The sequence below is a fragment of the Rhinolophus hipposideros genome (assembly GCF_964194185.1).
Source record: "Rhinolophus hipposideros genome assembly, chromosome: 20".
NCBI lineage: Eukaryota > Metazoa > Chordata > Mammalia > Chiroptera > Rhinolophidae > Rhinolophus > Rhinolophus hipposideros.
The window spans coordinates 37,797,862-37,812,639 of record NC_138066.1 but is presented as its reverse complement, the minus strand read 5'-3'; the positions used below and the strand labels follow the sequence as shown (position 1 = coordinate 37,812,639).

Genomic DNA, 14,778 nt, shown 5'->3' with positions numbered 1-14,778 from the left:
CCCCTCCGCTTTGGCTTCAGGGTTGCAAAAGCAAAGAGCAATAAAAAAAAAAAAAAAACGCGCACACAGACACACACCAGTGGCGACAAGGGAGAGTTGGAAAGCCGCAGGAGAGAAGCAGGAGGCGGCGGGGAGGGAGCAATGGGAGCGGGAATCGGGCAGGTTCCCTCGCAAATCCCCCTCCGGCCCCACGTCGCCTCGCCGGCCCCGGCAGGGGAGCGAGGAGCCAGGCGAGCAGATGGAATGGAGCTCGCTCTAGGCAGCGGGCTTGGCCGGAGAATGGAGGAGCCGCCAAGCTACCGGCTGATTGGAAGAGAAACGCAGAGCGATGGAGGCGGGGGTAGGAGGACGATTTCTCTGCGGGGACTGGCGGCGGCGTACACGCCCGGGTCGGGCGCTGCAGAGCTTGGCTAGCTTTCAACCCGCGCTCGCCGGCTCCAGCCCCGCGAGCCCCCACCCCCAGCCCTCCCGGCGGCTCCGCAGGTGAGTGCAAGCTGGGGGCAAAAGACCCAAAAGTCTCAACACGCCCGCCTGCCAACAAAAAAAAAAAAAAGAAAGAAAGAAAAGAAAAGAAAAAGCATTTTTCTTTTTCTTTATTTTCGTGCATCCCCGAGCGCGGTGGGAGGGAAAGGGTGAGGCTGAGCTGCCCCGAGGAGGCGGAGGGGCCAGGAGAGGCCGTGGTGGCCCGGGAGGCGGCGGCGCCGAGGCGGCTCTGACGGGCGAGCGCTCGGAGCGGCGCCGCGCTGCGCCGAGGCGGGCGGGCGGGCGGGCGGAGCGGGGCGGGCGGAGCGCGGCGCGTGGGGCTCGCCATTAGCCGTCGCTCCGCTTCGCCATCTCGGGCTTTGTCTGGCGACTCACTGCCCCGGAGTCGGCTGCGGCGGAGCTACGGCTCGGCTTTTCGGCCCGCCGCACCCCTAGGTGCCCCTGGCCCGCGCTCCCATTCACACGCTGGGTAAGTGAGCCCCGGCGCCGCGATTTCGGGGGAGAAGGGTTGCTGCTAGTGGCGGCGGCGCCGATCTCCATGCGCCCAGGCAGGCCTGAGGAGTCATTCCGGGCTGGATTGAACCGGCTCCCAGAGGCTCCGCCGCCGGAGCCCGTCGGCCCCTCGCCCTTTCCCAGATGTAAGGAGCAAACGGACTTATTATTTTTTTTTAATTTGCAGGCAGGGCATTTTGTGGGGATAAATTTTTTTTTTTTTAAGTTTCGTTTGTGTGCTGTTCGGTATCAAGGGGACCGCGAGGTAGGCGCCGAAGCCTTGCGCCGCGATCCGCGTGCGTGCGCCTCAAGCCGGTGGCCGTGCTCCGGGAATGAGGGTGGACGCGGACCGTCCGTTCCGGGAGGCGGGAGAGGGGAGCGGGAGAAAGCTGGCGTGGAAGCCCGCATCTGAACTGGAAGGACTTAGGGGAGAGCTCCGGAGCAGGGCCGTGGGCACCCCATGAGCCTCCCCGACCGCCGGGAGGCCCTCCGGGCACCCTCTCTGTGGCCGCGCCTTGCGCCCTCTCTTCCGCGCCGGTCGAGCCTGCTAGTTCCCCCGCGGGTCTGGCGAGGTCGCTCTCGGCGCCCGCCCGCCCGCCTCGGCTCCGACCCTGCCGCCATCCGGGCGGCTGCGTGTCTCCCTGCCCCGGCCCCCCCCTCCCCGGCGGCAGCAGCAGCCGCCACCGCCACCACCACCACTACCACCACCCCCCTCCCCTCCTTCCTTCCCTCCGCCTCGGCCGCCCGGGTCCCCCCAGCTCCCGCCCCTCCTCCCAGCTGCCCCCCGCGGAGCCCGCCCGGGCTGGCTGTGGGAGGGAGCGGAGCCGGCGAGGCGGGCGGGCTGGCGCTCGCTCCCCGGGGGTCGGTGTGCGCTCCACGGGGAAGGACGCGCTCGCTGCCCCGCTTCTCCCGCCCCCCCTCCCGCTCCTCCTCCTCCCTTCTCCCTCCTCCTCCTCCCCGCTCCGGCGGCGGAGGCTGCGGCGGCGGCGGGGGGTGTGCGAGCTGAGGCCGGGGCCGGCGGGCGGGCGGCGGGCGGGCTGCCTGCAGGCGGAGGGCGCTGTGCTTTGTGCTTTTCGCCGCGAGGAGCAGCAGGCAGCAGCCACAGCCGCCGCCGCCACAGCAGCAGCAGCAGCCGCCGCCCCAGCGCCGCCGCCGCCGCGCCCGGAGGAGGAGCCGCTGCCGCCGCGGGAGGGAGCTGCGGCTGTGCCCGGCCGAGCGGGGGAGGGCGCCGCCGCTCAGAGCCGGGGAGGGAGCCGCCGGAGCGGGAAGCCCGGAGGCCGCGCTGCATCGGGTAACCCAGGCGGCTTGGGACGCGCGCCGGGGTCGGGGCCAGGAGGCAGGGAGCGAACCGCGGTTGCAGTGGACGCACGGAAAGGGCCCAGGTCGACCCCCGGACAGGGAACTGGGCGAGGGAGGAGAACCAGGGCACTGGAGAGGACTCCGAGAGCCGGGGGAGGGGAGGGCAGGAAGCGAGGCCCGAGCAAAGCCCGGGCCGCGGGCGGAGAAGCCCGCGCTTCTCCGAGCCGGCAGGCGTAGTTCTCCACGGCCGCCGGAGGGGGCATCGGGGCCGGTGAGCGCTGCGCCCCCGCCTCCGAGCCGCCATCCTCCCGCCCTCTCCTTGGCTCGGCTCCCCGGAGGCCGGGGCGGGGGCGCCGGCGGGGCTGGGCCGCAAGCTCGGGGGAGGAGGCGGCGGTTCCCGCCGTGGTTGCGCCTCTGCGCCGGGTTCCTCCGTGCGCGTCGGGGTGGCTGGGCTGCGGCGGCGCTTCTGGCCGGGGTGAGTGGCTCGGGGGCGGGGGGCAGCCTAGGCCGCTTCTCTCCGGCTGCTCGTCCGCCCTAGCGGGCGGGGACGGCGTCGGGAGCCCGAGGGGGGAGCGGCGGGAATCCGGATCCGGTCCCCGGGGGCGGTGCGGCCGCTGAGCTCCGGGGCCGGCGGCGGCTGCGCTGCGTCCGGGTCCCCGCCGGGTTGCGGAGGCGGGGGGAACCAGCGGGGGGGAGGCGAGAGGAGGAGACTGCGGCGCGTGCCCGCTTCCGCGGCCGCGCGCGCCCTTTACCCGCCCTTCCTCTTCCCCCGCCCTCGGCCTGGGGCCTCCCCGGGGCGGGCGCACAGAGAAGGAGGAGTTTTTTTTTTCTTTTTTTTTTTCTTTTTTTTTGCCGGGGTGGGGGAAGGAGGGCGGAGGGAGGGCGCTAGCTGCGCGCGGGAGCTGGAAGCAGTCTCTCGCGTGGGCAGGGGAGGGCGCACGCTGCCGAGCCTGGCTGCAGGGGCTGGGGGGAGGGGGTTAGGAGGAAGAGGAGGAGCTCACTCCCACACCCACCCACCCAATTAAGTCTACTAGGGTCCTGGCAGGGTCTCTCTAAGAGTGGGGACTTGTGGACCCCCCCCTTCTGGGGGAGGGAGGAATAAAAAATATTCACCTCTCTGCCCACCTGAGTAGAGACTGGTGGTATTTCTTCTAAAGGGGGAGTTGGCTTTGAACCTGGGTTGTCCGGCCAGCACAACCGAAGAGGTGGCTGGACGGCTGGAGAATGAACGGAGAAGCCGACTGCCCCACAGACCTGGAAATGGCCGCCCCCAAAGGCCAAGGTAGGAGTCCCCCCACCCTCATCCCTCTAGCTTCAATCCTCTTTTTCCCACATGGCTGTGTGCAAGGCCCACTCCCCTTCTAAAGGGTTTCTCCAGTCTGCATTCTCTGAATTGAGATTGGGGGGAGGGTGTCTATAAAAGTCAGACATCCCTTACACTGGAGGTTTGGCTAAATCCAAATTATTAGGGCTTGTATTTTTCACACACACCATTCTTCATTAGAGGAAGAGGGAGAAGGAGGCCCCTGCAAGTCTTCTTTCTGGGGTTCCCAGTCATTCAGGAGTGTGTCCTCCTCCAGTGTCCTGGAATGGGAGGAAGGATGTCCTAGGAATGTGGAGGAAGGGGGAGAAGAGAGGGATTGGGAAGGATTTACAGGGGTTTTTAATTGTTATTAAGAGGACAAGGTTTTCGGTTAGATAGTTGCAGATAGTATTTTAGTGGTTTGAGACTCCCAGTCGAGATTTATGTACATAACTAGACGGTACCCCCTGCAGTACAGATCCAGCGTGCATGGGGGCAGGGGCAGGATGAAGCTGAGCATCTCGCTATGCCTGTGGGACATTGAGAGGAGAGAGGATTATGGGTTTATGTGACCTGCCCTACAGAAACCCTGCCCCAGGTTACCAGATGTAAATGCAAATGAGGAGTCTTTTTGACTCCTAGCCTTGAATAAGCTGTTCTCCCAGCTCACCTTCAGGGGTAGCCACCCTCCAGAGAGGTCTCACTGGAGCTGCATTTCAATGGCTGGAAATAGCTGGTGCAGACTCCCCTTTTTTGCCTGCATTGAGAGTCGGGCTGAGAAGACAACTCAGAATTCTGGAGGTTATTCCTGGAACAGGGCCCTGAAAGCCTTTGCCTGCCTGCCTGCCTTGCCTCACAGCTGCCCTTTATGGAAATGGAAGAACCATTTCAACTCCATTTTTCTTGCCCCAAAATTATCCTTTAGTCTTCCTTGAGAGGCTAAGAGGGAGGAGGGTGATGTTGCTAATGTTAGTTTACAGGTGTGCTGTAAAGAAACATCTTTTTGGGTTCTCCTTACTGCTCACACCCCACCCTCAGTCATTGAACACTTAGGATACCCACCTAGAATTTGGTTTTTTTGTTTGTTTGTTGTTTTTTTTCCCACCTAGAATTTGGACTTGAACTTAACACATTTAGAAATGCTGTCTCCTCATTTCTCTCCCCTCTCTGATAAGCTAGCTGTTTTCCCACAGGGCCCCAAATCACAGTAGCTTGATGTCCTCCCCTTCCCTACAATGAAGAGTAACCTCATGGCAGCCTGGCATGTTAGAAATAATAATAGCTTGAAGTAAGCTGAACTTGAGTTCAGGTCTGGCTTTCTAGGTGTGATGCTGTCTGGACTTGATTTCCTGTTCTAATCCACATGGCCAGTTTTTCCTTAGGTCTAGGCCATGTTTTGGAGATGAGAGGTGACCAGGGACTGGTATTCTCTGGGGAGGAAGAGTTGAGCACGTAAGGACAGATGAGGGGATCGCATGAGCCAGGCATGATTGCTTTTCTTCTACCTAGACCGCTGGTCCCAGGAAGACATGCTGACTTTGCTAGAATGCATGAAGAACAACCTTCCATCCAATGACAGCTCCAAGTTTAAAACCACTGAGTCACATATGGACTGGGAAAAAGTAGCATTTAAAGACTTCTCTGGAGACATGTGCAAACTCAAATGGGTGGAGATTTCTAACGAGGTAAGTGGTCCTCCCCTCTTCCTGACACATACGAACACACATCTATACAGAGCACGGCCTCAACCTTCCTGATGGGGGAGATGAAATAGAAGTCAACAAACAGGAAGGAGAAAGATTGGGTGAAGTGCTCATGTGGTCGCCCTTTTGCATTTTGGGAAGTGGCATGGTTGACAGCCCCAGCCTACAGCTCTCAGTTCTGCCACTTTCTAGCTGTGTGGCCTTGAATAGTTATCATCTTGGAGCTTCTGTCACCTGAGCTGTTCTGGGGATTGAGTGAGATACTGGCATGGACAACCACGTCGAGGTCAGCTGGTCACCTTGTTGCTGTCCTTGGGTGTGTACTGACTACCTGGTCCCGTGCAATAGGCATGGGCCGGTGTCTGGCTGGCTGGCTGTCTGAGTTGTGTGGCTGTTGGCCTCTGCCCCTTTTCTTTTAATAAATTCAGTCTAGTGGAAAGTAGAGGAGTCCCGTTGGAAAACGGGGGTATGCTACTGGGTAGTTGGCCCTCTTCTGAACTTCCCCTTCCTCTCACCTCCCTTTTTCTTCCAGGTAAGGAAGTTCCGTACATTGACAGAATTGATCCTCGATGCTCAGGAACATGTTAAAAATCCTTACAAAGGCAAAAAACTCAAGGTGAGTTTCCAAGAGGAGCACGAGAAGTAGGAGAGGAGTCGTCCAAAGAATAGATGGTATCTGACCTTCACTGTGTCCTTGTCCCTCTTTCCAGAAACACCCGGACTTCCCAAAGAAGCCTCTGACCCCTTATTTCCGCTTCTTCATGGAGAAGCGGGCCAAGTATGCGAAACTTCACCCTGAGATGAGCAACTTGGACCTGACCAAGATTCTGTCCAAGAAATACAAGGAGCTGCCGGAGAAGAAGAAGGTGGGGGGAGGGAGGCCAAAGTAGGGGGGGGAGGGAAAAGGCTGGGAGCAGCTGGTATGGTGTAGGCCAACTGTTAGGGACAGGGGGTGGGGCTTAGAGGAACTTGGCATCAGGGACGTGGGCAGGTCAACAAAGCAGAGTAGGGTGTTGGGTAGTCATACGTGATCTCCCCCTCCCAAGCCCACACACCATCAGGGATGGGCAGTGTTTTAGGTGTAACCCAGGTTGAGGCAGACGCTCAGATCAGCCCGGGTCCACAGCGTTCTTTCATACGGCTCTGCTCCCATGCACCCATCCTCACTGACCGGCACAGCAGTTTTTTAGTCTTGACATATCCCGATATGGTCTTACTTGATGCTTGCAATATCCTCGTAAAGGCAACCCCAGGAGAACAGATTATCCCGATTTTGTGGGCAAGGAACTGGCATGCAGGAGGGTTATCGTGCCCCAGGTCACACAATTAATGATGCTAAAACAGAACTTGGGTTTAGTACTCCAGGTTTCCTATGCTGCTCTTCTTACTGCTACCTCTGCACGTTAGATGGGCTTCTCTCCCCTTGCACACATGTTTGCACAAGGACACACGTTGTCCCTCATGGCCTCATGCTGTCCCAGATTACCTGAGGCTGATGACCTTGAGCAGAGGTTGCTTCAGCCTCCCAGGCAGGGGTGGACACAATCAAGCACAGTGAGAAATAGGCAGCAAAGCACTGGAGGAGATTGAAGCTGGGACATGAGAGAAATGGACACAAAGAAGAGATGCTAGACCGCAAGATGGAGCCAGGGAGAGGTGGTGAGGGGCAGCAGGAGTAACGAGTTGTCCACAATCAGCTCTCGGGAGGTGGCACCAGCTGCCGCGCTGTGAGTAGCTTTTTGCCTGGTTGCGAGTCCACCCTGGCTGCGGGCGCCCATGCCCTTGGTTCTGGACTCAAAAAAGGAGTGAACGTGGCTGGGTAAAACCAGCTATCTGCAATAGCTGCTTGAGCTGAGCAGGAACATGAATTGCTGGAGCTGTTCTTGACCCTTTGATGGGGATATTGCAGAGTTGACTGTATATGCGACACCCAGTCACTCATGGGATGGGAGGAAGAGGCAGAGGGTCCGAGGATCAAGGAGGGACAGGAGAGACCATGAGGTAGGGTGGACAGGGTGCCTGCCTTGGGGACATGAGACTTGGGCCTGTTCTCCAGGCTCCTACTGAATCGCTGTGTGTATGACCTTCGGTAAGTCACTTTACTTCTCCGGGCCTGCTCTTATCTGAGATGTGGAGGCTCAGCCTGATCTTTGTGATGCCTTCCAGTTTGAAAAGCTGCTATTGTGTGTGAGGAGGACTGAGATTGGGGCAGAGCAGGCTGGGCTCTGTTCCCGGTTTCTACGGGAACCTTAGAAAAGTGTAGCTGCCTCTGCCTACACCTGGTGTCTCTTCTGTGAGAAACTGGTTGGGTTCGATCATCATGAGCCCCTGGCCCCTTCCAGTGCTGACTCTTACGAATCTGGGAAAGGACACGGAGTGGGAACCTGGACAGGAGGTAGATGGAGAAGGGAAAGAGATTGGAAGGGAAGTAGAGTGAGGAGTGTGGAGAGGTAGTAGGAAAGATGCAGGGTGGAGTCAGGTGATGGTCGGAAGGGAGGGCCAGGCCAATGGAAGGGGTGGAGGACAAGGCAGGGAAACCAAGCGCCAGAGGCAAAACAGTGGCTGAGGAGGGAAGGGGGATGGTGTCAGAATTGTGAAGGATGACCAGGTACCCAGAGGTGGTGGATGGGGGGAATATCCGAATGTAGGAGACAGATCTTTTAGGATGTGATTTGTGTTGCAAGAATTCATTCTGGATTCCCTTCAACATGCTCTCCCCTTGTGCTTCGGAAGCAGGACTCAGCCTGCCCCTGGCCCTGTGGGTTACCTCTGAGGGGGCAGACCAATATCAGCTGCCACAGACATGGGAGGAGGGAGCGGCAGAGGCAAGGCCTACACCTTCTGACTTCTTATGGGAGTTCTGAGGTGTTGGGGAAAGGTTGAGGGGTAGATTTGGGGGGAGTCCCAGCCCTGTCACTGCTTACTGTGTGACTGGGTAGTGCCATGTTCCCCCCTCTGGGACTCTCACTCTCTTGAAAGGAGGGAATAGGATGTAGGATGTGTCCCCCCCCACAACCCACTGGAAGGCAGGCTCATGCCATCCTCCATTCGTCCACCTCACCAACTGGGAGGCAAAATAGCTAGCAAGGAGGACTCGGTGGCTTTTGTAGCTTAGGCCTTGGGTTGTGGATGACCCCGTCCCCTCCTCCCCCCAGATGAAATATATTCAGGACTTCCAGAGGGAGAAACAGGAGTTCGAGAGAAACCTGGCCCGATTCAGGTAAGGCAGTGGAGCCCACAGGAGGGCCACAGGGCGCTGGGTATGACAGGATAGGGTAACACTGACCAGAGCCTTGAGCTTTCCAGCCATGAGGCATGGAAGATGGATGAGTCACGTGTAGACCCTAGTGGGTCATGCTCAAAGGCAGAACAGGCAGCTGCTGTCCCACAAGTCCCCAGTAGAGAGGCCTAGGAGCCTTGGTGGGTGGGGCAGCTAGCTTGGTCTGCCCTGGCAAGAGCTCCCTTCACCCACTGATTGTTACTCCCCATACCCTGGCTAGAGAGGATCACCCTGACCTAATCCAGAATGCCAAGAAGTCGGACATCCCCGAGAAGCCCAAAACCCCCCAGCAGCTGTGGTACACCCACGAGAAGAAGGTGTATCTCAAAGTGCGGCCAGATGTGAGTGTCCGGCCAAGGGGTGGGGGCAGAGGGCACAGGTGGTGGCAAGGGGGGAGCCGCGCCAGTTCGGCTGGGCATGGTGCAGGGGAGCAGGAGAGGAGGCCCCTCCCCAGGGGTGGGCTGCATGGACAGGGCCTGGGCCAGCTGGCGTGCGAGTGTGTGTGTGTGTGTGGGTGAGCCTGTCCCCTTGCACCCAGGCGGGATCCCCGCCTCTCTGCTTTCCCCTCCTGGCCTGTGGGGGACACTCCTGTGACCTCCTGTGGCCTGAGGGGGCGGGGCCTCTGTGCCCCCCACCCCCTCCCTTCCCCGTGCCCCTGGCTGCCTGTGTGTGTCTGACGGCTTTTGGTTTGCAGGCCACTACGAAGGAGGTGAAGGACTCCCTGGGGAAGCAGTGGTCTCAGCTCTCGGACAAAAAGAGGCTGAAATGGATTCATAAGGCCCTGGAGCAGCGGAAGGAGTACGAGGTTAGGCTTCCGCTGCGCTCCTCCCCATCCGGCTCTTCACGAGCCTCTGCCCTCTGACTCTGGCCTCCGCACTCCGCAGGAGGCAGTCACTCCCCATCCCTCCATTGAGGGAGGGGCCTTCTAGGCCCCTTACCTCTGCCCCTACCTTCTCCACCCCACCATGAGATCTCAGGCTAGGGCAGGGCAGGGCACCACTTCTCGTGTGACACAGCAGACACACGGCCACCCCCCAGCTTTGCTCCCTGCCTCCCCTCCCCAGCGGCTCTCCCCCCTCCCCAGCCCGGGCTAACCCCACACCCCGTTGCCCTCCATCCCCCCCCACCTCACTCTGCAGGAGATTATGCGTGACTATATCCAGAAGCACCCCGAGCTGAACATCAGTGAGGAGGGTATCACCAAGTCCACCCTCACCAAGGCCGAACGCCAGCTCAAGGACAAGTTTGATGGGCGACCCACCAAGCCACCTCCGTGAGCACTGCCCTGGGGTCGGTGGGTGAGTGGGCAAGTGGGCAGCTAGGCTCAGGTTCCGGAAATGAGGCCTGCTGCCCTGGGCCACCCTGTAGCTCACCGGGACGCTCCTCCCTTGGTACGGTTCTGATAGGAACAGCTACTCGCTGTACTGCGCAGAGCTGATGGCCAACATGAAGGATGTGCCCAGCACAGAGCGCATGGTGCTATGCAGCCAGCAGTGGAAGCTGCTATCCCAGAAGGAGAAGGATGCCTACCACAAGAAGTGCGACCAGGTGAGCTGTGGTGGGGACCACCCCTGGAGAGGGATAACTCCTGGAGACCCTTGGGGGTTTGATAAATGAGGTCTGGCCCCTTGGGCACATTTCACACTTGGTATTGTTCTGGATTGAGCATCTGGGTAGATCAACAGATAGTGTCAGGCCTCATGCTTACCATTTATGGAAGGAGATGAGGCCCTATCCAGGCTCTGGGTGGCTTGCTGAGGGCTCCTATCCCCAGCACTGGAGAGTCTCCAGTGAGCCTGCGCCCAGACTGACCCTGACTCCCCTTTTCTTTCCCAGAAAAAGAAAGACTATGAGGTGGAACTGCTCCGTTTTCTAGAGGTAAGTGGGTGAGGCAGTGGGCAGAGAGAGGCCTGGGGATTGGTGGGCAAGGCCCTCAGGACAACTTGGGAGCAGAGAGTGAACTAGGCACCTCTTCTCCCTGGACCAGAGCCTGCCTGAGGAGGAGCAGCAGCGGGTCTTGGGGGAGGAGAAGATGTTGAACATCAACAAGAAGCAAGCCACCAGCCCAGCCTCCAAGAAGCCCTCCCAGGAAGGGGGCAAGGTGGGCAGGGGGCACCACTTTGCGGGTGGGAGTGGGAAAGGCAGGCTCTCGTCATCACCCGGTGGACCCTCTTTGCACATCTACAGGGCGGCTCAGAGAAGCCCAAAAGACCTGTGTCAGCCATGTTCATCTTCTCTGAGGAGAAGCGGCGGCAGCTGCAAGAAGAACGGCCAGAGCTCTCAGAGAGCGAGCTGACCCGCCTGCTGGCCCGCATGTGGAACGACTTATCAGAGAAGAAGAAGGTCAGGCTGACCAGACCAGAGGGGCTGCTGAATGTGGGCTGCTTCTCCCCTAGGGCCTGGCTGTACTTCCTCACCCCTGCCCTGTGTGAGCCACACGTGTGCCTGCCCTCAAATGGTGGGGCTGGGAGCCCAGCAAGCCGGAAGGCGGGAAGCTGTCAGCTGAGAGCTGTTGGCTCTCTGGGGAGCTGCGCTGGTGGGCGGGGCTGAGCCTCAGGCTGGGGACATCTGCACCAGCCCACGCCTCTGCTTGTCCCACCCTTGGCGGCAGTGGCGGGTGGGGGGGAGGTAGCCTTCAACTGCTGGATGGGGAACGCGCGCCCCCTGGGGGTGGCCGGAAGACTGATGCTTCGTGCCATCCTTTATGCAGGCCAAGTACAAGGCCCGCGAGGCAGCGCTGAAGGCACAGTCCGAGAGGAAGCCAGGCGCTGAGCGCGAGGAACGGGGCAAGCTGCCTGAGTCGCCCAAGAGAGCGGAGGAAATCTGGCAACAGAGCGTCATTGGCGACTACCTGGCCCGCTTTAAGGTAGCAAAGAGTGGGAAAGGGGTTGTTCTGCAGCCTGTCCACGCAGGCCTCCTCCAGTGCCAGGTGACTCCTCCCACAGCTGACTCCTTGTCTGTCCCCAGAATGACCGGGTGAAGGCATTGAAAGCCATGGAGATGACCTGGAATAACATGGAGAAGAAGGAGAAACTTATGTGGATTAAGAAGGCGGCCGAAGACCAAAAGCGATATGAGGTAGGAAGGGAGCTGCTGGTTAGTGCAGTGGGGTGGGATGGAACTGGGGTCACCTCCCTTCGCTTAAACCTTGGCAGCCCCCTTTTGGGTGTGCAGCTTTCCTTACTTCTTGGCTTGGAGCCTGAAGTCTTGGCCTTGGTTGTGGGGCCCAGAACAGGTCTCTTCCTTTTCTGAGCTTCAGCAATGCATCAGTAAAATGGACGTGATGGCGTGAGTTACATACGTGCGATTAACACAGCACTTTCACACTACAGTGCCTGACTCGGGTGTGAGTTGTTAAGCAGTTCCCTGGCTGTGCCTCAGTTTCTTCTCCTTCCTGGCACATACAGGAGAGCAGCAGAGGCCACTGATGGCATGGGGCAGGCGGTAGGAATATGTTGGGCATAGGATGACTATAACTTTTCCGGGTTCCCCCCCAGAGAGAGCTGAGTGAGATGCGGGCACCCCCAGCTGCTGCAAACTCATCCAAGAAGATGAAGTTCCAGGGAGAGCCCAAGAAGCCTCCCATGTAAGTTTGGAGCCCACTCTGGACTTGGGGAGGGTCAGGGCTGGAGGGCTGCTTGGTTGGTATCCTGACCCTCCCGGCACCACCCCCACTTCCCAGGAACGGTTACCAGAAGTTCTCCCAGGAGCTGCTGTCCAATGGGGAGCTGAATCACCTGCCGCTGAAGGAGCGCATGGTAGAGATTGGCAGCCGCTGGCAGCGCATCTCCCAGAGCCAGAAGGAGCACTACAAAAAGCTGGCCGAGGAGCAGCAGAAGCAGTACAAAGTGCACCTAGACCTCTGGGTCAAGGTGAGAGGGCAGGGGACCTTTGGGAAAGGGAGGCATCATGCTGGCTAGTCTGCACTCATGATTTCATTCAGTGCCACAGCAGTCCTACAGGGTAATGAGTTCTATCAAAGATAAGGAAACCAAGGCTCAGAGAGGTTAAGTAACTTACCCCAGGTCACATAGCTACTAAGTAGAAAAATCCAAATCAAACTGCCTTTTTCTCCCAGCTGGGACCAGGGGACCTCTCCTAGACTCTAGCTTGGTCCCCCGCCTCTGAGCTCCCCCTTTGTGTCTTGGTTGAACAATCAGACCTGTAACGTGGAGAGAGTCACTTATGCCCTCCCTAGCTACCCAGGCAAGTTAGCCAAGGAGCCAGGGAAATAGCAGGATTTAGGTGTTCCAGAAGTTTGGCGAGCGCCATACTGCCTCGTCAGTGGCTCCAGGCTTGATGTTGGGGTGGGATTGATGATGCCAGGCTATAGAGGGGTCATCCGGGGTGGGGGGGGCTTCTCTGAGTTGAAGGCACTGATGCTGCAGCCTCCATTTGAGTAGAATAGGAGAGACATGAACACCAATAGTCTTAGGACAGGTTGGCTAGAAAAGGATTCCAGGCATCCTAAGCAGAAATATTGGAGCTGGGTTCTCGGATCGCAGACCTTCTCTGTAGAGACCCAAGGTATGGGGAGACCGGGAGGGGTAAATTTTGGGGTAAATGCTTGGCCCACTGTCTGGCACTTGGTCAGCATTAGTTTGGGCAATGTTCCAACCCTGACCTCCTCTGTCTCCCCCAGAGTCTGTCTCCCCAGGACCGCGCAGCCTATAAAGAATACATCTCCAATGTGAGTCTGGGAGCAAGGTGGCACGGGTTAGGGGGTGATTGGGAGGGAGCTGTTTGGAACTCGTGGCTACTCCGTTCATCGGCGTTTCTATCTCCTGCAGAAACGAAAGAGCATGACTAAGCTGCGAGGCCCAAACCCCAAGTCCAGCCGGACTACCCTGCAGTCCAAGTCGGTAAGGAGAACCTACCGGATGGGGGGAGGGGCATCGGTGGTGCCTGGAGTGGCATGGCAGAAACCACTGATGTACCCCATCCCTCCCAGGAGTCGGAGGAAGATGAGGATGAAGATGAGGATGACGAGGAGGAAGAGGAAGAGGAAGATGATGATGAGAATGGTGACTCCTCTGAGGATGGTGGGGACTCCTCCGAGTCCAGCAGCGAGGATGAGAGCGAGGACGGGGACGAGGTGGGGCAGACTGGCATGGTGGGAGGGAGGGGTAAGGCCCTGCCAGGACAGCCACCCGATGACAGCGTGTTCCTTGCCCCATACCCCTTCCAGAATGAGGAAGATGATGAGGATGAGGACGAGGATGAGGACGAGGATGAGGATGAAGACAATGAGTCCGAGGGCAGCAGCTCCAGCTCTTCCTCCTCAGGGGACTCCTCGGACTCTGACTCCAACTGAGGCTTGGCCCCACTTGGGGCTCCCCTCCCCACTGACCGCCTTTGTTTTTTCCCCCTTGTTCTTCTGTCCCCTGCCCCCAGCCTCCCCCAATTTCTTTCTTTCTTTTTTTAAACAAAATACGGTGGGGGGGAGGGGCTGGAGGAGCCCAAAGCAGGACTCTGCAGCCTCAGAGACGTCAGCCCTGGGGGGGCCCTCCAGGAAGCGCAACCATCAGACTGAGCCACCACTGGACCGGCCCAGCCCACCCCTCTGCACCTGTGGTTCCGGCATGGACAATGGACCTGGGAGTGGGGGGGGTCCCAAAGCGTTCAGTGAGGCCCTCTATACCTGCATCCCAACCCAAGGGAGGGTGGAAGCTTGGGGAAGACCCCTCCCTTCCCAGAGGGGCTTGCTGCCTGGACCCCTACATTGGAACTGGAGGCAGGGAACGTGGGGAGAGGAGGCTGGGTGCCTATGAGAAAATAGGCACTCCCTCATAGCCTTCTCCCCTGCTCCCTGCAGGAAGGAGCTGCCTGGACCCACTCATGGGGGGAGGGGGCAGAAGTGTTTTTTATATATGTGTATATATTTTTTTTTAAGCTCTGAGCTGTCAACGAGACGTTTCCTACCGATCTCGGCTGCCGTCTCTGTTGTCATTTCTGGGAGAGGGAGGGTTTAGGGGTAGGTTTGGGACTTTTTTAAAACCTGATATGTATGGGAAAGTGTGTGTGTGTGTGTGTGTGTGTGTGTGTGTGTGTGTGTCCCCTGTACATAGCATGGGTGCACCTGTGGATGTATGCAAAGGTGTGTGTGTGTGTGTGTGTGTGTGTGTAAGAAGGGGGAGCCCACATCAGTCTGAATCTGGTAAAAGGGTTTGTGAGGGCCAGGGAGACAGTGATACTAGTGGGAACAGGCTGGGGTGGCC

At 58.8% G+C, this 14,778-nt stretch overlaps 1 protein-coding gene across 8 annotated transcripts; it reads left to right on the top strand.

Moving 5' to 3' along the window:
* The first annotated feature begins 212 nt into the window (after window positions 1-212).
* On the top strand, window positions 213-14,485 carry UBTF (upstream binding transcription factor). 8 transcript variants are annotated; one of them, XM_081027480.1, is made up of 21 exons: window positions 380-483; window positions 3,432-3,556; window positions 5,087-5,262; window positions 5,813-5,896; window positions 5,991-6,146; window positions 8,436-8,500; window positions 8,781-8,901; window positions 9,255-9,365; window positions 9,700-9,833; window positions 9,967-10,108; window positions 10,397-10,438; window positions 10,548-10,661; window positions 10,748-10,903; window positions 11,271-11,426; window positions 11,528-11,638; window positions 12,058-12,146; window positions 12,243-12,432; window positions 13,203-13,250; window positions 13,351-13,422; window positions 13,512-13,655; window positions 13,749-14,485. In XM_081027480.1, exons 2-21 carry the CDS (start codon window positions 3,499-3,501, stop codon window positions 13,872-13,874), a joined length of 2,295 nt encoding a protein of 764 aa, XP_080883606.1. In that variant the 5' UTR covers window positions 380-483; window positions 3,432-3,498; the 3' UTR covers window positions 13,875-14,485. The 8 variants fall into 8 exon arrangements, with proteins under 8 accessions (XP_080883610.1, XP_080883606.1, XP_080883603.1 ...); XM_081027477.1 differs by lacking the exon at window positions 380-483 and adding an exon at window positions 704-952; XM_081027478.1 differs by lacking the exon at window positions 380-483 and adding an exon at window positions 2,142-2,266.
* The last annotated feature ends 293 nt before the right edge of the window (window positions 14,486-14,778 follow it).